The sequence below is a fragment of the Kryptolebias marmoratus genome, linkage group LG22 (assembly GCF_001649575.2).
Source record: "Kryptolebias marmoratus isolate JLee-2015 linkage group LG22, ASM164957v2, whole genome shotgun sequence".
Lineage (NCBI taxonomy): Eukaryota > Metazoa > Chordata > Actinopteri > Cyprinodontiformes > Rivulidae > Kryptolebias > Kryptolebias marmoratus.
In genome coordinates, this window is record NC_051451.1 from 23902458 (window position 1) to 23925977 (window position 23520).

Consider the following 23520-nt stretch of genomic DNA (forward strand, 5'->3'; position numbering starts at 1 on the left):
TGACAGTGATTATTGCTGATTTATACAAGGAGGAGCTGAGGCCACGGGCAGAGGAGGAAAAAACTGGGCCCTGGGCAGAGAAACGTAAAAAGCCCCCTCTCCACCCCAGAAAGAAAATAAAACAACCACAAACAATGCAGCTTATTTTTTGTGGGTGTTTGTGTAATAGAAGTTGCTCTTTAACACAGTTAATATTCAGCCAGAGTGTGAAGTCATTGGATATAAAGCTGTGGTCACGTTTATTTCTTTAAGGATGATTTGTAAATCGATTCAAGCGATTTATATCTCTTTGTGGTCACGTTTCCCCACTTCTGTGTCGTCTTAAATCTTTTGCTGTCACTCTGTTTATTAGTGATCACATTATGTCTCATCTGCATCTCTTTTTTGTTGTTTTTATGTAGTGAGTACATAATTGTGGTCGAAAACTTATATAGACTCTGATACTGGATTGATTGGACAGATCTGGGTGTCCCGACAGAACAATGATCCCAAACACGCGTTAAAACTAGTTTATAAATGAATAAATTAGGCTAATATTAAACGTCTGAATGGCCTTCTGAAAGCCCTTACCTCAACCTTATTGGAAATTTGTGAATTCTGCTTAAAATGAAATGATTTCTCCAATTCTGCCAAGAAAAGTGGTCAAATATTCAACCAGGATTATTTTAGAAGCTTTCCAATGGCTACAAAAAGCCTATGGTCAAGGTGCAACTTGCTAAGGGACATACATAAGCGAGGGCATATTTATATAATTGATACTGCATGTATAATTTTGACCCTGTGTGGATTACAGAAAATCCTAAATAAACTTGTTTTAAAAAGTACTCAAGTTGCTTGCTGTATAATCATTCCATGCAGGAAAAACGGGTCAAATCAGTCGTTTTCCCATCCATCCGTTTCCTTCAACCCTTCCTCTTGCACCTCTGGCACGTTCCCAGCAGCTCAGTCCACTCTCAGAACCCAGAAGAGCAAACTGCAAGAAGCTAAAAGCATTTTTTCTCTTTTTGTATAACACTCACAGTGACTTTGAGTTCAACAGATAGCAGCAGCAGCAGCCATGAAGCCCGGTTTTCTTCAAGCATCTTCTCCGAGACGCTGGCACTCTTTCAGCGCTGCAGGAGGCCGACTCTTCTTCCTCTGATGAAGCTGGGAGTGCTGCAGCTGAAAGCAGAAAACATGAAACACCTCTCTGATGTTGGCGTTGGCTTTAGCTGACCCTTGAATACAAAGCTGCACCAGAGCAAAGGCTGAGCAGCTTCCCCGCTCTGTCATTCAAAGACACAAGGTTACAATTTCTAGCCCATTTTTATTTCTTGCACAGCTCATGATAACAGAAGGAACGAAAGGCCCAGTATTCCTCGAAGGAATGCATGTCACCCGCTGCCTTTCATGCCAGAGTTTTAGACAATGTTAAAACTCTTGTTTAAAAATAAGTTGTAGCTGCTTTGGTCAAACCTAAAAAAATAAAAGGAATATCACAAAATGTCATGCTCGGAGTGTGTTGTTAATGACTCTCAGGTGATATCACACCAAATTTTAGGACAATATCTGTAAAACTGACAGAGGTATAGCCATTTATGTGGCCATGTTAAATCAGGCTGACTCCAAAAGTTAATCATTTGTAGACCTATATATCTAATGTTTACTTACTGCAAGGCCGACTAAAATCCATCCAGTGATTCATTGAATTCTTTGCAAACAGACCAACACATGAACACAACCATTCAGACACACAAGGGTAAAAACATTTACACCTTCGGACGATAATAAACACAAAAATGATAATTTTAGTGCTAGATTGTCCCAAAAATCTAATGTTTTTCTTTTAATTTTATTGGCAGATGCTGGAAAAATAAAGCTTTAGCTGAAGATGACTCATCTCTCCTGCAGTCTGGATTAAACACCTGGTAAAATAATTATCAATGCGTGCAGTTTTTACCCTTTGCTCACCACAAGCGCCTGCCCACAGTCCTGCTCAGGTACGGTACTTCTTCTTCTGTTCCTGTGAGCCACTTAACTTCATGCCAGATGCAGCACTTTCAGATGATGATTTCTGAAAATTGCGGCGCAATTTGTTCAGGCATAGTTGGTCACAACCACTTTCTCTACAAGGCCACAATCACCGAGCGAGAAGTGAGTGTGCTTGAAACAACTTTGCTCTTTTTTTTTTTATTCAACAGATAATGGATTCAACCTCAACATTTGTTCTCAGCTCAGCAGAAGTCAAAGTGAGAACAAGAAAATAGAATCCTTTGTTTTAATCTAATGAATAACTGAAAAAAGATAAAAAAAAGAATGACAAGTCATTCGGGTTTTATTCATGTTTTTACTCTTGATGTGCATATAATATCCAGCTTAAGCCAGGTACCTCATACATAAACGTTATCACTGAAGCCCCATCACCATTTTTATTTTTTTATTTATTTATAAACCCAACCCAGATTCATAAAAAAAAACACTCATAATAAAGATTTGATTTGCATAAATAAAAGAAGTCCTCCACAAAACAGCCCTGGTCTCGAACCGACGGTCAGTTCATGAGAAGTTGCAAAAATAAAGTCAATTTTTGTCTCGTTCTGGCTGTTGATGCTGATGTGTGCACTGCTGAAGACCTTGAAAGTTTATGTGCAGCTGCATCAGCACTAAAACTGCGTTAAAGTTAAAGTTGGGTTTATTCAAAGCTGTAGCTGCTCCTTTAGGATGAACTGAGCTGAAGTATGAATACTAGAACAGGAGGGTCGGTTATTATCTGAATCTGTTCATTAATTTTAAAGTATGATGAAGAACTAAAAGGCTACAGATTAGCTTCTATTTAAACCAGTCATTATTGAAGTTGTATTTCTTACATTTCCCATTTGGCTTGAATTGATTAAGACTGTAAATCATTCTGGAGGGCAGTGCAGATGATGCAAACAAGCTCATATATAAATACATAGAAACAAACAGTAGTATAAACTGGCGGTTTACAATTAATAAATCTATTGAATGTAAAGTGCTAGGCAAAAAGACTATTAAACTGCTTAATAAATCTAAAAATATTCAGTCTCAGTGTTAGGCTGCAACGTTGTTAATCCAAGAAAATACTACCAGGTTATGGGTAAAAAGATTAATCTGACTGCAGAAAAAGCACAAAGTCCATCACTCTTATTTTTAGCTTCTCCCATCCACCTTTAGGATCATTTTGAAAATGTCCCGTTTCTCTCATCACTGAGTCATACAACCAGCCTGCCTCTGTGACTCCGTCTCAATCCATTTCTTCTCCACTTCCACCTAAAACACAAACAGCAAAACAGAATATGTCAGTTTCAACTAAAACAGATTCAACTGTAGAAAGATTCATGCATGAACTGACTTAAAGTAGTGTCTCCCTGGGCTGTGACTAGTTGGTGAGCTGCACTCATGAGGGAGTCTCACGCTAATCTCAAACCCGTCTCAACTTTGTTGTAGGATTCTCCTACACATCTCAAGAGTTTTATTTTGACTCTATCGTGGGAGTTCTCTGACAGAAAACACCTTCAGGTCTGAAAACCTTGCTGATGATAAATAATCACTAAAAAAACTGATTCACATTTGCCTATTTTCATCTCAAAAGGATACTACAGAAGGAATAAAACAAATGTGGGGGCCACTGACAAGGTGGGTACCAAATGAGCGGAGGTGGAGGGTGGTGCACAGCAAAATAATGTGCACGAGCAATAATACAGTTACAAAAAAAGTGGTGATTTAAGAGCTGGTCATGCAAAATGTATTCGCACAGCTGACATGTTGCACAGGCTCAGAAATCAGTGAGACGGAAACTTAAAATCTGCCTATTTTCTCACAGTTCTGAGTCACCAACTAGTCTTCAGCAGTCGGAGCCCAGAGAGGAACCGCCTCCAGGACACGTCTCACCTGACAGTGATAGCGCGTCCAGCTGGTCACGTGTTTTTGCGGCTGGATGTCGTTCACGGTGCCGAAGGACTTCACCTTGGTCTGCGACACCACCGCGCCCATGATTTCACATTCCATCGTCACGTAAGGGTACCAGTCGCTGGGGATCTCCTGGTCCGATCCCAGCTCCAGTTTGCAGGAGAACGAATGGGGATGATCCACCGCTGCAGAGAGGAGGGAAAATAATACGTTTTATGTAGCTGTCACGCTCAGAGTACGTGTAGGGAATGACTGCACCAAACTGTAGCACAATATCTGTAAAAGTGAGTCAAAGCTCTTTTCATGTTGGCAAATGTTTAGCTGTGGCAGCCATCTTGAATTGACCTGACTCCAAAAGTTAAATCAGCCGTAGTTTCACTAAAATACGTTCAACGGTTCATGGTTTATTTTGCTAACAAACACGTGAACATACGCACACACAACAAATCAAACTTTGTGAAACGTTTGTTTTGTGTATTTTCTGTTTTACTTTCTATGAAATGTTGAGTTCCCCTCAGGTCAGTCTCACCTGTGTTCTTGGCAGGCAGTCTGTCGATCCTCCACACGATGGCCGAATAAACGTTCTCGTACTTGACGGATCCGATCGACACCTGCATGACCGGCTGTGAGTCCCCGGCGCTGTTGGAGCCCAGGCAGGCCTTTCTGTTCATCCGGGCCTTCAGTGACCTCTGCCGCAGCAGGGCCACCGTCTGCGTCACTTTGACCCAGTCGCCCGGCACCGGCACTCGGATCTCTACGTTCTCGCACAGCGGGTAGTGGATGTCGGAGATCCTGAGGGAGGAAAGAAAGGTGGCCGACATGTTGAGGAAGGCCTGCAGCTCCACGTAGGCGCCCTGAACCGTGACCACGGCTTTGATCGACAAGGGAATCTCAGTGCAACCCAGGAGCGCCGTTTTGTACCGCATCAGCTCCACCCTGCAGGCGTCAGGAGGTGAGAACTTGACGAGTTGGAACCTCTGGAACTCTGACTTGTTCACGCATTTGTGAAAATGGCATTCAGCGATCTCCATCCACAGGTCACCGTCCTCTTCAGACCCGTAGCTGGGGTCAAAGTGCAGCAGCTTGAGATCATTAAGAGCAAGAAAACAGTCCCCCTGTCCGTTCAGGAAAGCCAGACAGTGGATCTGGGTAAAGGAGGCTCGCTCTTTCACTCCCCCTGACATATCCAGCTTCGTCCAGATGCGATCGGTGATCTGCAACGACAGCTCCTGCTCCTCGTAGTGCCGCCTCTGCTGGTGAGGCGGGCACAGGTTGAAGATCTCCTCCTCCATCGAGACGACCAGGTCCTCCATGTCGCTGTGCACCGTGGAGCCCAACTTCAGCAGCTGCTCCACCTCCGCCTCGTGGCTCACCTCCAGCTTCGGGTGGAAGCGTTTTTTCTCCGTGTAGGAGAAATGCTCCACCTTGACTGTGAGGACTTTTCGGGGCTCACTGTAGCTCTCCACCTTGAGATCCGAGAGCCTGCACTGAGGGAGAAGCTGGAACTCTTTGAACGGCTTCTCCAGGCCTTTCTCATAGAACATCTGCAGCACGCCTCCTGGCAACAGGCGGAGGTAGATGGGCCCCCACTGTCGGGAGGACATGCGGTTCTTCTTTTCGGGAATCCTGAGCATGACGGGCCAGCCGTCTCTCTTCTGGCTACGGAACAGGCCTCGGGGAACAAACTGAGTCAAGCCGTCACCCAGCACCTCGTTCCTGCAGCTCAGCCGCCTCTCCTGATCCTTCTGCACCTCCGTTCTGTCGTCCATCCCCGTTCGTAAATCTTCCAGTTTGTTGCAAACAAAAGAGAAAGAGTTCTGGAGTTGGTCGCGTGGAGGTTCGCTGCCATCTTTGGTCCGGATAAAGAAACGAGGCAGACTGCTGTCCGTGTCTGAGTCCGAGGAGGAGTTGGACGCGTCTGCGCCGTCTCTGGAATCATCCCAGAAGGGGTTGAAGTGTCCAGAGTTCTTCCGGTAGGAGGGGAAAGGGGTCGGCCCATCTGAGGCGTGACTTGGCGTTTCTGCTGCAGGTGCGGGAGCCGAGATGCCCGACGGGCTGGAGAAACTTCTGAAGAAGACGTTCTTTTCACACGATTTGGCGTAAAGCGGCGTTGCGGTGCTTGGAGGCCCCCTCCCCGAAGATTTTCCACTCGAGTGGCTCTGAGGAGATTCCAGGGAACCACCAAAGCTCCAGGATGTATCTTTGATTGGGGGAAGCACCAGCTTCAGACCGTTGGGCCGAGGCACCGATGTTTTGACAAGGTCTTGTGACTGCGGGGGCTTCCGAGGCGACGAGAGCGGGGCGACGTCATCGTCAAAAGTGACCCAGTTTGAAGGATTAGTGGAACACATGGCTGCAGAGTCCTTCAGTCCAAAGGCCTTCCCGCCCTGTTAAGACAACAAAATAGGTTTTATTTCACTGAAAGATAAACACGTGAATCTTTAACAGCTCACTTCTGTTTTTAAAATCCCATCAACTCCTGTTACTGTGTCGGCAAGAAGGAGAAGAGAGCTCTCCAGGATATAAATAAAACATTTTTCCTAAAGGAACTCTTAAAAGCTTAATGAGAGTCTATAAATGTAGAACAAGATCATTTCTGTTAAGAGTACAATTAAAGTCTGAGCTGAATTAAACTCTGCCGTCAGGCGACAGTGAGGAATCAGTAGATGATTTCTCAGGGATTTCACAAATTAGAGCATTAGATGTGCCTTTTTTTAGCTTCCAATCAATCCGTCATACAATATATTTATTGACTAAAAAAATCACTCAAGTCATTCCACAAGCGCAGCACGAACTTTATGTTTTCAGCTATAAACGGGACACAACGAGTTATGGTGGAAAAAAAGAATAAAATGTGCAACTTCCTGCGTGTTTGTCTTGTCTGGGAGGTGACAGCAAGGATATCTGTTTTATGATTTCCTCCATTTAAATGATCCCTTTTTCTGATATATGATTTGAAAACTTCGGTTTAAAGACAGCACTCTGAAAAATTGATGAGGAATCAAACCTGCATCACCATCCCTAATGGATGTCAGACCTACAGAAGACGACCTGTTTCTTAAAGGTCCAGAGAGGTTTTTTTAGGTCTCATCTCCTCCTCAGTGTCTTTAAATTTAGACGGGATGAAGCAAAAGGTTTAAAAGTGTAGCTGCTCAAAGGTTGTATTTTAGATACATCCACATTTAAAGGAATATTTCAGTTCCTACCACACCAGGTTTTAGGTATATAAACACATCCAGTTTTAGTTTCACCAACTTTCATTACAATTTGTCCGGTGGTTCGTGAAGTATTTTGGTAACAGACACGACACGACGTGACCTTTCAGCAGCCGGCGATAAATATTTAATGGTGAACTTGCTCCAAAACATATAAGTGAAGCTGGCCTTTGCAGCTAAAAATCCAGGATCTGTATCCAGCTACTATTTGACACAGCAGCTAGCAAAATAACAAAGCTGATTGGATGTGTAAGCCAGCGCTTTCAGATGATTGTCATCCTTGTGGAGCAAATTTATTATGAGGCCAATTTAACAGCAGTTAGGAGAGTAAACATGCTGCAATCCTTACACAGCCTTGCAGTTAATTTCCCTGCTCCTCAATCACGGTCGGCCTTCTGATGAGCTGGCAGCTCCGCTCAGAAACATCAGCGCCGACGCCGCAGAGAGAGAGAGAGAGAGAGAAGCCACATCCAAACTGCTGAAGCTTCGTCTCGCATTAAAAAGGAGCTGGAAGCCTCAATTACAGCCTCCCTCCGCCCTTAAAGATCACAGCCACGTCTCGCAATAATAAAGGCCCGGCCTTCCTTCAAGGAATGCATATCGCCCTTCACCTTTCACGCCAGTCATCTCACGTGTTTCACTCCGGTTATCCCTCCCCTCTCGGATGCGGGACGTTTCCAGCCCGCCGCCTCTTCCTGGGCTCGATACAGAAACGGGACGCTGCTAAAGTCTACGGAGGACAGAAGCACACATTCCCCACATTCCCCTGGAGAGAAGCGGCTCCGCACACAGGAAATACCATCCAGCCGTGTGAACCGGCAACAAATATTATCTTAATGTTCGTTTGTCACATGTCACATACAGCATGTGGGGTCAGATCTGGGGTCAGATCTGGGGTCAGATCTGGGGTCAGATCCGGGGTCACACAGGCTGATCTGTCTGCCTGTTACTCCCTGCTGGGACAGGAAAAGATTAGGCTTATTAAAATAATAATAATATATTTTATAAACAAATTAACATAGTCAGAAATGTTTAGTTTAGTTTCTGTGACAAATGAAACGGGAGTCAACTCAAATCAAGATGGCCACCACATTTTATCACAACCATTTTACTAAAACTGAGCTTAAATTCGACGTGGTAGTAGCTGAGAGTCATTCACAACACACACTCTGAGTGTGACTTCTCAGAAAAATGCATGACATTACAGAAAAAGTTATTTTCAATGTTTGACCAAAACTGTAAAATAATCTTAGTCTAAAAGTCTGGCATGAAAGGTGCTGGAATACTCAGCCTTTAATTACTATTATTCTGTTTACGTTAAAATAAAAACTGGGTAAATTGTTCGTTCTTTAGAGGTAACAGGACGTAACGTCTGATAGCAAGAGCTGCTCAAGTGTTCAATCAAAATCTGGATCATTTCTGCAATAAAAATCAGGGGAAGCTTCGCAGACCAAAACGTCCAAAACCAAAAAAACATCTCAACGCGCCTCGCAGACGACTTCTGATGAACGTGAGATTTTCAATTTCAAAAATTGTTGATTCAATAAAAAAAAAAAAAAAGAAAAAGAACATAAAAAAAATACTTGGCAAACAGATGCTTCCTTGTGACACGAGACAAGTTCCAGTTGGATCCTCCTGATGTTTCCTGTCCCCACACACACACACACACACACCTGACAGGACTTTCTCTGAACGCCTCAGACTGAACCCACTCTGTCCGCTCACAGACACCAGACGTTAGACGGAGCCCGATACATACAAAATCCAGCATTTCCTGCTCCGAGTGAAGAGATCTGTTCGGACCCAGAGAAGGAAGAAGGAAACAAGAAAACAGTGGAGGAGGAGGAGGAGGAGGAGGCATGAAATATGTGTGCAGTTTACTCAACGGTTCATTAGGGAGGGACTCATTAAAAACTAATGAAAAACATCAATTATAAAGTTTCTGATTGAAATACGCAACATCAAACTATTCTGTCGAAACATTAAAAACAGGCGATTTAAGGGCAGTAATACTGATGCTAAATGTTTCGTTTTAACTGTGAAGAACTGACACACAGGGTGGAGGAGAAAGTACAAAAAACATTTAAAATTAAAGGTCTAGCATTCATTAAAGGAATGCATATCACCCGCCACCTTTCAAGCCAGAGATTTAAACTAAGATTATGTTACGATGAGAAATGATGGAGTTATAGCTGTTAAGGTCAAACCTTGCAAATAGCGTTAGGCACAACCTCAAGTCACATTGCGAGATGTGTTAGTGCTTGAAGCATTTGTTGTGAATGACTCTCAGCTACTACCACACCAAATTTAAGCTCGATATCTGTAAAACTGGCTGAGTTACAGCCATTTTGTGCCTTATATTGTTGATTAGCTGTGGCAGCTATCTTGAATTAGGCTGTCTCCAAAAGTTAATCAGTTGTAGAGGTACATCCAGGGATTACTCCTTGAATGTTTCATTAAAATCCGTGCAGTAGTTCATGAGATATTTTGCTAACAGAAAAACAGGGTTGATGCCAACAGTTAATGCTAAAGTTTTAATTAAGGTTCTTGTGCAAAAGGGTAGAACTTGGAGTATGTGGTTTAAACGACTCTCAGCTACTACCACACCAAATTTGTGGCACAATATCAGTGAAGCTGGCTAAGTTACAGCCATTTCTGTGGTTTAAAAAGTCAGTTAGCTGTGGCGGCCATCTTGAATTAGGTTGGCTCCAAAAGTTATTCAGTTGTAGAGGTGCATGCAGTTATTATTTCCTGAAAGTTTCAGAGAAATCTGTGCAGTTGTATATGAGGTATTTTGCTAACAGACACACACAAATGCAAAAAACATGGTCTCTGGAATGTTTTGTTTTTGTTGCTTCTGTTCACTTTCTTTAAAAGTTTCCATCACATTACAAAAAAAAAGGCCACATACATTTCTAATTAATGTTATTTTTATAGAGCAAAATGGTTGCTACACGCAGCTAGACGTGCAGTAAATCTGAGCCATGTTTAGAAACAACATTTCTTTTCTCCTGCTGAGGCTGGACGAATAAAACAAACACCCAAACAGTCCCAGCGTGCTGTCACCCACAACAAGAGGCCCCTGGTGTCCCGGACACACAGAGGCCCAGTCCGGGCATCACTTTTTTTTTGTTCTGCCGCTCTGACAAACACTCACAGTGAAGATGACACAACTTTTACCGTGACGAACTAAGCCAAAGCTGACAACAAACCGAGCCAGAGACGTCCTCGAACGCACCAGCGCGGCGTTAACTCAAGCTCAACTGTCGCGAAAGGGTAACCTGAACGCATCCAAAAGCGGAGAAATACTCACGAAATCCCGGTGGCGGGTCCTTAAAATCAGGTCATGACCGCTGCTCGCTCGCTTGATGGACACGTCTAAACTCCGCTGTCGGCCGGGTTCTGCTCAAAATGGCAGAGCGTAAATCCTGGGACTTTTTTTTTTTTTACAGAGCGGAGTTTTACAGACTGTCCTCCAACGGGACGGAATCAAGCGGTGATGCGTTCAGAGCCGTGGGATATTTGGAATACCATCGGGATAGGAAAGCGCAGAAAGTGAGCGCTGCAAACTCATTTCCAGCCAACTAAAAATATTAATATATTATTTCTCACATTACAATGTTTATTTTTGTTCAAATCAACTTACGGAAGCTTGGAAATAGCAGATGTTTTAAACGCACTTCGTAAATAAACTTGATATATAGAACTGTTTTTGGTCTGACACTTTCACAGCACCGTGAATGCCTCTTGAATAAACAGTTTACTTTTAAAATAATATAAATAAATAACAAAAATGTATATTTTGGTTCACTCCCCAAAGCCAAAAACTATTAAATGCCTAAACAATTAGCACAAGGTATTTTCCTATTTATAGTCTCTTCTGTACTTTTTGAATTATTTAACTTTATTTACAAAAAAATCCCCCATATAAATACATTAGATCTGTAATTTCTTCAAAAGCATTGTTTTCTGAAACTTTATCATGCTGTTTGGATAATTATAAGTTAGTTAGTGCTTTACTAATTTATCTTTTAGCTATGGTTTGCTACATTTAGCTTTTATCAGCTGCTTTGCTGCATGTATCTTAGCTAAAGATTTGTTAATTTTAGCTACAGTTATGCTACATTTAGCTTTTAGCCACAGTTTTTCTAATTTTACCTCTTAGTTATGGTTTTGCTACAGTTAGCTTTAGCTATGATTTTCCTAAATTAGGCTTTTAGCTACAGTTTTGTTAAATTTAGCTACTCTTTGCAAATCCTAGCTTTGAGCCACAGTTTTACTAATGTTAAGCTTTAGTTCCAGTTTTGTTGATTTTAGCTTCTGTTCTGCTTGTTTAAACTCTGTTAATAATTCACTTTTCAACAAACTCCAGCTGCCATTTGACTCAGAAAATACAATTCCTCTAGTTTAAAATTTTAACTTTTCATCTCCTTCTCCAAAACAGCCGATCCTCCAGCTCTCAACACATCCAGTTCAGCTGTGCCTCATGTTCCTGCGGTCGGGGTGTGTAAATTACAGAACACTACAGAACATTTAGAACCCCACTCAGAAACGCTGGGTCAGAACAGTCATCAGTAAGCAACAGTCTGAACGTTTTGAAGTCTTGAGCGACGTCTTTATTCTGCTTCACATCTCTGTGCTTTGAAAACGAGTTACATCGTGAAATACTTTGTCTTCTCCAGTTCAGAGGGCGTGCTGCCGAGTCTTTCCGATCAAAGGTCTAAACCAGCAAACAACAGGTCTGAATGCGTTAACCTCACGTTCCTACGTGACAGAGAGGCTAAGTTAACTCCACCCGCCCTCCTCCATGACTCATGACACCTCCCAGTAATGTAGGGAACCAAAACTACAAGCTGTAGTTTCAATATATATATATATATATATATATATATATATATATATATATATATATATATATATATATATAAAAAAGAAATCTGGGTAAAATAAAGATCTGTAACGTCACAATAAATGCATATTTGTTTTGTACAGGGATAAGCTCAATTACATCGTGATTTTAAATGAATGGATATTCACATTAACCCTTTTTATTCTTACATCTTTCATCAGTTTATGGAAGTGTGAAACCACACTTCCTTTGGTGATCAAAAAAAAAAAAAAAAGTTACACAGCAACGTCTCAGACACAAACCGAAACAATTTTCACGAGCTTCAACTTGTCCGTCTCTTTTCTATGCAAGTAAACACAGCTAATCAGTGCTGAAAGGTGTTTTTTTTCCCTCCCAGAGGACTGAAAATGTTTCCAGAGTGTCTTTGTTCGCCTTTCATTCCGATTCCAAAAACCTTTTGTTCGGAAGCTTGTATTATACTAACCGTGATAAAAGGTGTAACATACTCTGGGTCGATTTACACGCCGCTGAAGAAATAATCTTAGATGTGATAAGGTAAAACGATACTCTCGTGTTGTAAAGTGTGGTGTCAGAGTCAGTTTGTCCACCCACAGTAGGACCGCACGGTTTCATTTTCTCTCCCATACATTTAGTTAAAAAAAAAAACAACACATCAGCAGGGTTTGGTCTTCAAGTCTAGACTTCAGTGAGCCTCTCCGCTTCCTTTAAATAAAAAGAAAAGGCTGTTTCTCCTCCACCATCTTCTGCTAACCTCTTAACACGTGACAAAGAGAAGAGGATGTCAAACGCGCCTGGCCCTCTGAAAGGTTGGTTTGTTCTGTGGGAGAATCTGAGGCTGGTGAAGCCGTCCTGTGGTTCCGAGGCAGTGTTGGTACCGAGGTGCTGCTGGGCGCACTCATACTCTCCCAAAGGCGTCCTGAGGACAGCTCTAGCGGCCCTTGTTCTTTTTGGCATTTCCCTAGAAGAAACGAAACATACAAACTCTGTTTTAGAAATAAAACAATCAAAAGTCAGAAACCCAGAGTCAGCATTTGGACGCAGGAAGTCGAGACGGCCCGGGCTTGCATTTTTCCTTCGAATTCTCCAAACGTGCAGAGGCTGGTCGGCTGCTTCTTTGGGTGGAGAAAATCGCCACCGGTGGAGCCCCAACGTGTTCTGGCCTGTGACTTCCCGACACGCAGCGCTCCGTGTGATGCGAGCGGGAACACGCAGCCTCTCCTTAACGACTTTCTCAGACGGCTCAGGCAGGTGCTTTTCACATAAACCTACAACACGCATGACCTCGGAGCTCACCTCACCACCGACACATTTAACGGCTGGCCGTCTGACCGTCTGATCACCATCCAGGGTTTGGAGATGAATTTCTGTTCCTACATGGTCTTTATTTTGATACTGCATACGTTTCCAGACTCAAATTTTCAAAGAGTTCTGCTTATTTTTGACAGCAAAACATCTATAAATGAGGGTTTTAAAACACCATGAAAAGCCACAAACCGTACATAAAAGGTGGACAACAGAGGGGGAAAAGTAGTTTTTCTTATTAGTTTATGATTGTAATATCAGTTTTAAGGCTTTTTTAATAAAAAAAAATCTGTTAATTTGGTAAAACTGGGTTCCCACTTATAGTAAAAAGAAAACCCTGTGAACACTTTAGGGCTGAATTACCCTGACTGAAAAGTTGCGTATTGTATCAGTAACCCAAGGTAATAATCTGCAATTATACAGCCATAAATCATTTAAGGTGCTCTAAGTGGAAGTAGCTTGTTGCTCTGAATGAACTGTGACCCTCCTCTGATCCCCTGAAGCACCGCTGCCTGCAGATCTGTACGAGTCTGCATGTGTCTGAGTCAAAGATACTGATGTCTGAAACCTTAAATGTAAGGCTCCATGTGGTAAATGATGCATTTTATATACAGTTAAAGCGAAAAAATACTTTAAACAATTTGTGGAAAATTTGAATTTAGTCTTTTAGAAAAACCAACAGACTGGGAACAAATATTTTCCTGCACTCTGTTGCCTTATTTCCATGCTTATCCAGACCTGGAAAGAACTAAAACCAAATTCTGGCCTTTTCCAGGTTGCGTAAGAACCCTGTTCCGGCTCCGGCTCCTGCTGCCGTACCTTGCCACCCAGTTTCAGTGTGTCGATTTCCTCCCTCTGCTTGCTCAAAGTCTCATTCATGCTACACAGATGGTCGCTCATCATGCTAAGCTGGTCTTCGTAGCTCCTCTTGGTCGTAGCCAGCTCATCCTGTACGGGAAATAAACAGATTTAGCAAGTTTTCCCAATTTGGATGGAGGCCACGGTATAAAGTTCAAACGATTCTACACCCGAGGAGCTTCTCTGCGTTCTACCTGCAAGCGTGTGATGTTCTGATTTGCCACTTTGACCTCTTCGCTCAGAGTCTCCCGAGCCTTCTCTGCGATGGTTAATCTCTTTGCCAAAGCTCGACACTGAAAGGAGAGGAAAAAACATAAACATCTGCTGTTCCCTGGCAGCTTTAAAGCATAATGTAGCGAAGCTTCAACACTTGATGAAAGGAGAGGTTTGCTTAAGTGGTGTATACTTTTGAAACCAGTGTCAAGATATAAACAAGTCACAACGGATCAGACGTTCGGCTTTTTCTAGAGGAAAAAAAAAAAAAAAACACGAAGGAAAGTGATTTAGTCACAATGAGACAGGATGAAAAGAGCACGTACGCCAGCTGCTGTCACTTCCCCAGAAAAATACAATCTATTCATAAAAGGGCTTCATTCAGAGGTGTCTGAACCTTCACGAGGCTGGGTAAAGTTTAAAACAATGTCTGATGTAAATATTTGAGCTCTCAGCTGAACCGTCTTATTTCTGGTTACGGTAAAAACTTTAATAATTTCTCAGGACTTCAGAATCTTCATCTCTTCAAACTTAACTGTGCAGCTGTCTGTTTGTATCTAAAAGGTCAAAAGAACTTCTAAAACTACAGCCACATAGCTACATGTTTCAATCCTTCACAATAAGAGTCTCCGACGTACACTGAGCGTCCCGATGGTCCAAACTTCAGTATCTGTTTTACTGAAGAACAAGAACGTTGGCTATTTTCACAAGTTTCAGATGTTTAGAGAGAGGATTTTTAGGTCAACACTTAGCAGATATGTTTATGTCTCTTACTGTGAAGGACTGAAAGAGGTTTTGTTCATTCTGCCGCAGCAGGTCCTGTTGAAATATGTTATTTTGTAGATAACGCAGTAAAAGTGCACCCATAATCCTCAGATACAATAAAAATGGATTTTGATTCTGGAGCACAATGAGGTTCACTTCCTCCAGTTTAAACTTGAACAACTTTGCCCTAAAACTTTGTCCTGAAAAGCAGCTGCAGTAACTGTGTAGTTACTTTCCCTCCAAACTACGGCGGAAAAGTAAGAGTTTCTGTATCTCCTCTCAGGCAGAGTCCAACGTTAGAGGCAGCGAGGGGTGAAAAGGTCAGTTATTTGGCAGAAGAAGCCGTGGCTGAGATAAACACACGAGTGGGTGCTTCACCTCTGAGTGAAAGTGCACGGCTTTACTGTCGGAAATCTGGAGCTGGGTGGTGAGCTCTCCGATCCGGGCCATATAGTGAGTCTTTATCAGCTGCTCCCGGGACTCCTCGTCTCCCACCTGCAACACAGACACAACATCCAGCAGCATCTGTGTTACCCTCCTCCCCAACCGGGCTAAATTATTTCAGTTATTTTCTTCCAGATTTATGGTGCTGGCTGACTCACGTGCTCATTTGTAGGTGTTGTGCACAACATCCCAACCTGGTGTCAAAACAGATAATTAGTTTAGACTTTAATTATCGGTGAGGTGTGAAAAAGAAAACCTACTTCAAACGCAGAGAGGCCTCCACGAGGACAGGCGAGACATGCAGGAGGCGACAGTTAAAGCTTAAAACCCAAGCAGGACAGAGACATGAAACACAAACAGCTCCGGATTGTGACTTCACTCTGAACTCGGTGCTGACTCAGAGGAAAAAAAACAACTGTATTTTTCGATTTTGCCACATCAGCACATTGAAAAGTCTGCGGTTTATTAAGCAAAAAGTTGCTTCGTGTTGGAGCTAAAAGCAGAAGCTGATAGCGCTCCCTTTGTTGGAGCTAATCAGACTGTAGTGCCGCGGGCGAAAGGCTTCCTCTGCAGGCGAAAACAAACAACTTGAGACGGTACCAGACTGGTGCACAGAGTCGTCTCCTTCCCTGTGGCTTTCTGCTCCGTCTCCGCTTCCTCCTGGCTCTGCGTGAGGCGGCTGGCTGCGGCGGGCTGGGAGTTTGGACTTCCCCCCAGAGCGGCTGCGAGCTGCGCTTCCAGGTCTGCGATCCGCTGGTTCTCCTTTTCCAGCCGCACCTTCCCCAGCTGCGCCTCCAGCAGCCAGTGCTCCTTCTCCTGCTCCAGCCGAGCGATCTTCTCCTGGCTCTGCTGCACCTGCACACAGGTGGGAGCAGGTGTTCGGAGGAGTGAAAGGGCAGCGGTGTTTAGGAGGAAGTTAGGAAACGTAAACAGATTTTAAAGAAATGAAAATGAGAATGCATTTTATACAACAGAGTCCCTGACAGTTTGTCTCATATGTTCCCACCCTGTCCCAAAAGAGCCAATCTGCTGCAGCTCTTCAATATCACATAACTGTGCTGCAAATGTTGAAGAATTTCTGTGTTTTTCTAACCAGCTTTACCACACCTCTGGGTTGTTTGCTGTTTTCTGCTACTTCTACTTCACATTTATATTTAGTGAGCCAAAGACACAAAGCTACAGCGAAACCTGAATGTATGTAGATCCTTTTTTTTGACGCTGTCTCTCTCATTAAAACACCAAACCTGGCTGACACACTGACTTTTCCACAGTTACATTGTTTACATGAGATACTGGTTGGTGCTGCTTGATGCGAGTGTTTTACCTGCTGAGTCAGTCCCTCTCTGCTCTCAGTGGAGCTGGTGAGGATACGACGGTTTGACAGGGCCTCTCTGTACGGAACCGACTGAGGCCTGGCCTGAAACAACCAACAGAATACTGATATAATAAGAACAATGCGTGTTCTGCATCAAAGTACACACACAGACTGAAAGCTAAAGAAATTAAAGGCCTAACATTCTTTGAGGGAATTCACATCCAGCGAGTTTTAGATCATTGTGAGATCACATAATCATATAAACACACACACACAAGCAAAAACATCTTCTGTCTTCCCCTTTTGGCAATGGGCAATAAATAGAGACTCAAAGCATAAAACAGAAAATAATGCATATAGAAAGAACAAAAGACAGTCTGAAACAAATACTAAGTAGACTGCTTTATGATGATTTAACACGAACAGAAATATATCCTTAGGAATCAAAACCCAACCAGGTTTTAAAGTTTGACTTTGTTTAGACTTGTTAACTATTCACCCACCTTCTTGATGGCATGAATGTAAGCAGCTGCTTTCTTTTTGTTGGCCAGCATGGCCTCTGCTTGCAGCGGGTTGAGGGTGGCCGTGCTCCCTCTTGGACTGTAGGCCGGCGATGTGAAGAAGTCCAAGTTGTTGCTGAAGAAAGTGGCAATCTGTGACAAATCATCCTGATATTAGGCCTCGCATCGCGAAAAACAAAAGATATCTTTTCAACGCCTTCAGCTAAAGTAAAAACACAATTTCACACAGTCAGCAGTCTGTCGAGTGTAATTTAACCAGAGGGCTTAAAGAAGAGATAATTCCCCCACCATTATTGTGTCCAGGATGATGAATGCCTGAGCAGTTAAGCTTTTGGCTGCCCTCAGCATGTACACACACATCACACACCTGCATGTTAGCAGATGCTGGCGCTCGGTTCACAAAGACAAATCATTTACTCTTTTACTCTGACCAGACAGCAGCTGTTCAAATTGTGATTTGGACATTATCTTCGAAATTTAACCACTGCCCACCTGAGTCCCGTAGGGTCAATTTACATCTGTGAGCCAGTTGAGGGTAAAAACCGCGACTGACAGGTTTGCTTTAAGGCATTACAGCACACAGATCGACCACACTGCTTACAGCAGGCGGTTAGACGCTACATGACACGAACGTGGCTGCTGCCTGCCCCCTGCTGGCCATACCTTGCCAGTGACGCTGGTCAGAGAGCCCAAAGATCCAAGGAGGCACTCTGTGGTGGTGGAGAGCTTCTGGGTGACTGTGGGGAGGTCCTGCTCGATGGTGGCCTTCTGGTTGTAATGCTTTGACATCTCTAAACACAAAGGAAAGATAGAACAGCTCATTGGAACTTTTATCATTTTCAAAATTATTAACTTTAATTACAAATATAATTTTAATAGGAATACATTAAGATGTCTTCAATTCCTTCAAAAACATTGTTCTGTCTGAAATCTGCCTGAAAATATTGGCTCTATTTTTGTCTTCTTACACAACTTTTAGCTTTTAGCTCTGTTTTTGCTCGTTTTAGCTAATGTTCTGCTTCTTTTAGCTCTAAAAACTCAGCTTCAACTTCTTCAAGTCATTCAGCATTCTAGCTGTGTTTCTCTTTTATCATTACTTGCTTTCAGTGCATTGTTTTAGATTCACCATGTAAATATTGTATTTTTATCAGATTGTGACTTTAAAACGCTGTGGAAGTATTGTATAGTGTATACAGCATATGACCACATTCACTACTTATTTGTATAAGAGTCAAGACAAACAGATAATGGCACTTGATATATAAATAAAATTATGTCTAAGCCTGAACTTTATGAATGTGGAAAGCAACAGAGCTGATGCATGAGAGAATTGTGAGTTTGTGTGAAAGGCTCTGTATTGTAAGCGCTGCTCACCTTTAATGGCGTCATGAAGACTGTGCAGGCAGGCTGCCAGCTGGGTGAAGACCGCTGAGGTGCTGCTCTGAGGCACGGCATCCTGCCGAACACCTGAAACACGAGCGGAAAACAAGAACGCTTCGAAACACTTTCCATGTGATTTTCTTCACATGCGGTCAGGATCTCAACACAGCACTAACGGCAACAGATGACAGAGCTTCGAGACAAAATGAGCGGAAATGTGTTAACCTACTGGGTAAGGCCAAAAGGTTAATGTAGCTCTGCAGTTTCTCAAACACAGATGTTACTTTCTTCATGTCGCTCTGTAACTCCTGGTTTTTTGCAGTCAGGGCAGCTGTGCAAAGAGGTGCCTCACACTCTTCTTCCAGGCTGAAAACAGAGGACGGCATCCATTAGTACAGCCTTCCCCTGCCCTCCACTCCACCCTTCTTTCTTTCTCAAACACAGTGCTGACCTTTTCAGCTGGTAGGGAAGAATCTTTTGCAGAAAGTGGGTGTATGAGGAGAAATTCTCAGCAAAAGTCTTCAACGTGACAACGGTCTCCTTCAATTCAGCACAAAGAACAAAATTTAGTGCTTTTATTACTTAAAAAATGCTTTCAAACACTCTTTCCAGAACTCACCAGTACTGTGACTGTGTCTTCTGAGATGCTTTGGTAAAAGTGCAGGAAGCTGTCCTCCAGGGGGCGCACGTAGGCAGCGTTCTCATGTAGATACTGAGAAAACTAGGATGAGACGAGAGTCACACATCTCCTCATGAATAAACAGTGACCAGTTGTGTTCAAACTATCTGCATGTTGTGGTGCATCTCACCGACCTTCTGGTTTAGAGGAGAGATGGTCTCAATGGAGGAGTCCAGGGGATAGATGTGTACTCTCTGCTCCGTGTACGTGTGGAAGTTCAACAGGGCTGCCACCAGGTCCTGGATGAAGCTCAGGGCCTGGCTGCTGACGTCCCGGGCCTTAAGCTGAACCCACACAAACACAGCTGATTTAGCATCAATTTGTGACACATGATCAGTCCTGTAACCACATTTGTCAATAAAAGAACACTGCTGAGAAGGCACAAAGTGAAAGTTTTATTGTCTTTGGTCAAACCTTGTAAATGACGTAAGAGCAATCTTATGTGAGATCTCACGAGATGCGTCAGAGAATGTGCTGAGGGTGACTCTCAGCTACTATCACACCAAATTTTAGCTCAATGTCTGTAAAATTGGCTGAGTTATAAGGTTGCATAACTGTGGCAGCCTACTTGGATGGGGTTGACTCCGAAAACTTCATTAGTTGTACATGTACACCCAGTGACTACTTTCTGAGGGTTTCACTGAAATCAATCTGATGGTTCATGAGATATTTTGCTAACGGTACAGACAAACAAGCACACACACACACACACACACACACACACACACACACACACACACACAGACAGACAGGTAAAAAAAGAGCTGTAAACTGTATAAGGGTTTAAAGGAGGGAAGAAAGCACCAAACATGTTTTCTCACTCACCTGATGCCTTCGATTGTGTGACGGCACATTTAGGCTGTTGTACTCACTAAATTCTGCAGAGTAGGAGAAACAAGCACTAAAATCAGCTCCGAATCTCAACTACAGCACCAAACTGTATTGATCTGAGTGACACAGTTTCGAGTGAAACATGACACAAAACTCAACCCAATGTGTGCATGTTGTTATAGCATCAGTGACAAACTGTAAATGATCTCATGAGGTCGCCGGCTCAAAGGCGGATCGGTTTGTCCTGGTGGCTCTGGGCCCGTTACTCACTGGTGTCATTAAAGGGCACTTTCTCCTGGATTACGCTGCTGCTTTGTTTAAGCTGTCTTCTCAGCTCTGACTGACACCGTTTCAACTGCTGCTGGCTGCAGACACACACCAAGAAGAATCTTTAGATTACAATGTCCATCTTCTGTACGATACATTGAGTTTAGTTGTGTTTGAGAGTAAAAGTACACCATGCTAAGATTGGTGGATTTATATCACTCTCAAACTGTGAAAATGTAGGCGTACCACTCTTCTGTTCGCATCCTACACTCTTTCGCTTCCCTTTCCAGTGTTTGTGCTTTCACCTGTCAGACAATATGGAAATCACACGTTTTTTAGTAAACTTCATCAAAACTGTTTCACAAAACACGTATTTTCTCCTGGAGATCCTCACCTCCAGACGTGCCTTGTCGCTCTGCAGCCTCTCGTTGGTTTCCACATACTTTGTGGTGAGACCGTCCACGACAGCCTGGTGCTGCTCGGTTTCTCTTTCCAGCTCGTCCAGCCGGGCCCTCAGCTCAGCCTCGCTCCTTTTGTGTTGCTCGTCTGCTTCGTAGAACTACAAACACACGGAAAAGCAGGGATGATCACGTGCGTGTCCTCAGTAGAGCTCTCAGGGCTGGAAATAAAAGGATTCCAGGCGCCTACTTGTATATGCAGTCGCTCGTTTTCTTCTATTTTTTTCTGCAGGTCTTCATTAAAAACACTTTGGGTCTGTAGGCCATGATGCTGTGAGGGAGAGTCTCCTTTATTCTGCAACAAGAACAAGGGCTGTTAATATTTTAACTCCACAAACTTGGAATGTTTTTTTTTTAACTTAAAATATTCATGACCACTCTTAAAGTGTACACTTGTGTGACCATTAAAAAAGGCATACAGCCCCCCCATCCCGACACTCTTACGGCCCGCTGGTAATCACCTTCCCCTTTTTGCCCTTAGCTTCACTCGCAGCGAGCTCCTCTTGTAGCAGCTCCACCCTTTTGGCGAGCTGCTGGTTCCTGAAACTGAGGCTGTCCATCTCCTGTTCTTGTTTTCTCAGGCTCTGGTCCCTCTGCTTCAGCTGCTCCTGATGTCAACATTAAAAAAAAACAAAAAAAACAATTATTGTCTACAACAAATCTACAACTGGCTTTGGAATAAACGTCACGACTTAGTGATGCACTCTTTCAATGGACAAAAATTATATCTGGAATTCCCAAAAAACAAGACTTGACTTTTTTGTTTAATTTACTTTTAGAGAAGTAGAGTTGGCCTGTTCATCTACAACCGCCTTCTTCAGCACCTGGTTCTGTGCACGGAGCTGTGAAAACACAAAGAAATACAAACACATTAAACAGAAAAGTCTGTACTAAATTGAGACTTTATTATAGAAAAAACGACTATTCTTCACTAATCCTGTGCAGCTTTTTTATCAGTTTTGTGCTTGATGAAGAGTCACCAACACTTCAGGGGTCAGTGACGTTCACAATAAAATAAGCTCTTTTTAAAATCACGCTCACTTAGTTATAAAAGCACAGACTTTTGGCAGTTATATAGTCAGCACTTCCTGTTTAGGCTAATGGAGAAATCAGAGCTGAACAGGAAACAGCTCACACTCCCCATGATGTCAGCTGACACAGAAACACAAAGAGCACGCACAGTACACAGCTCCAACACAAACTAACCATCAAGTGTTTTACAGCTTTTTATGCACTTTGGTTACTTAAATGGAGGAAGCACACAAACGCTCAATCTTGAACACAAAGCATTTAGAACTACAATCAAATACCTAAATAATACAATTATACACTTCAGAAAGCACCCAAAGAAAACCTGGAGAACAAAAGCACTTTGTAGAATTACTCATCAAAAATATAATCTGTGTGAATAAAATGATAATTTAAGTGGATAAAGCGTTTGCACAGTACTGTGTGTTTATATATTGTCATATTTACGATTGTTCTTACTCTCAGATTACGTAAAAGTAGATTACAAATGATGCAATCTAGTTTTATACTAATTACAAGTTAGCTTGGGAGCACGAAACCTGAATCACGTGAGTTTCAGCCATCATGGCTGCAGTTTTACTTTAATAACATTAAACGATAAAAGTGTTACCTTTGAATACTCCTGCGCCAGCTTGCTGTATTTGGTCTGCAGGTCTGTAACATTGGCCATTTTCGCTAAAAAAAGAAGAATCCGGTTGTAAACAGTCGATGCTGTTAAAAGCCCAGCGAGCCGAAACAGTGATTAGTTTACCGCAGACAAATGATCCGTCTGGTTTTTATTAACTACCCGGAAGCTACACGAGGGTACATTGTGACAAACAGGGACTGGTCAGGAGTCCCGGATAGCAGTAAGGACTGTCATCGTTTAATTTGAGCTACAAGATCATTTCTACTCCGACATTAACGTTTCAAGTTAGCAGTTAGCAGCTAAGCTAGCTTTGTGGCAACACAGATAATCCCGACACTGAGCAGCGGATGCGGCTCGGTTTAATCTAAACAGATACGTCCGGAATTTATTTCTCTTTAATATTCAGGGCTGCCGCTTGCTAAGGTGCTGAAGCCGTCCCAATTCTCCTGTTTGTTTGAAGCAAGGGTCTCATTTTCCTGCTAAGCAGCAAATGAGAACCGATCAGAGACAACGGCGCAAAGGTCAGAGTTCAGGAAACTGGTGCGCGGTCGGCACCACAGCGCCCCCTGGCGTTCGGAAAACAGACGTGAAAAATCAACCAAGCGTCGGATTAGTTTATAGCATCTTTTAAGATGCTTTTACTGTAACAAAACAAAAACATAAGTTATCTTTTGGATTTTAAATATTTAAAAAATACATATAAATGGACATTAGATTTGCTGTGTCATTGCTGTCTTGATCAGGAGATTCTTGCAGAGATGATCTCAGTGGTACGTTTCTTCACTAAATAGAAGATAAAAAAAATTAAGGAGAAATTTATTTCTTAAAAACAATAA

The 23520-nt window shown here is 42.8% G+C and overlaps 2 protein-coding genes across 2 annotated transcripts; both read right to left on the reverse strand.

Moving 5' to 3' along the window:
• Positions 1-2296: 2296 nt before the first annotated feature.
• On the reverse strand, positions 2297-10587 carry LOC112450402 (stonin-1). Its single transcript, XM_025005219.2, has 4 exons — positions 10438-10587; positions 4439-6296; positions 3892-4094; positions 2297-3270 (listed from the first exon to the last, which is right to left on the reverse strand). The coding sequence occupies exons 2-4, from the start codon at positions 6258-6260 to the stop codon at positions 3205-3207; spliced, it is 2091 nt and encodes a 696-aa protein (XP_024860987.1). The 5' UTR covers positions 6261-6296; positions 10438-10587; the 3' UTR covers positions 2297-3204.
• Positions 10588-12136: 1549 nt separating this feature from the next.
• ppp1r21 (protein phosphatase 1, regulatory subunit 21) lies at positions 12137-23217 on the reverse strand. Its single transcript, XM_017413045.3, has 22 exons — positions 22667-23217; positions 21801-21869; positions 21489-21635; positions 21218-21322; positions 20964-21128; positions 20816-20874; positions 20573-20667; positions 20297-20349; positions 19606-19755; positions 19412-19513; positions 19244-19332; positions 19022-19158; positions 18787-18879; positions 18076-18203; positions 17395-17544; positions 16901-16993; positions 16177-16431; positions 15735-15770; positions 15511-15627; positions 14349-14447; positions 14116-14244; positions 12137-12952 (listed from the first exon to the last, which is right to left on the reverse strand). The coding sequence occupies exons 1-22, from the start codon at positions 22724-22726 to the stop codon at positions 12923-12925; spliced, it is 2361 nt and encodes a 786-aa protein (XP_017268534.1). The 5' UTR covers positions 22727-23217; the 3' UTR covers positions 12137-12922.
• Between the last annotated feature and the right edge of the window lie 303 nt (positions 23218-23520).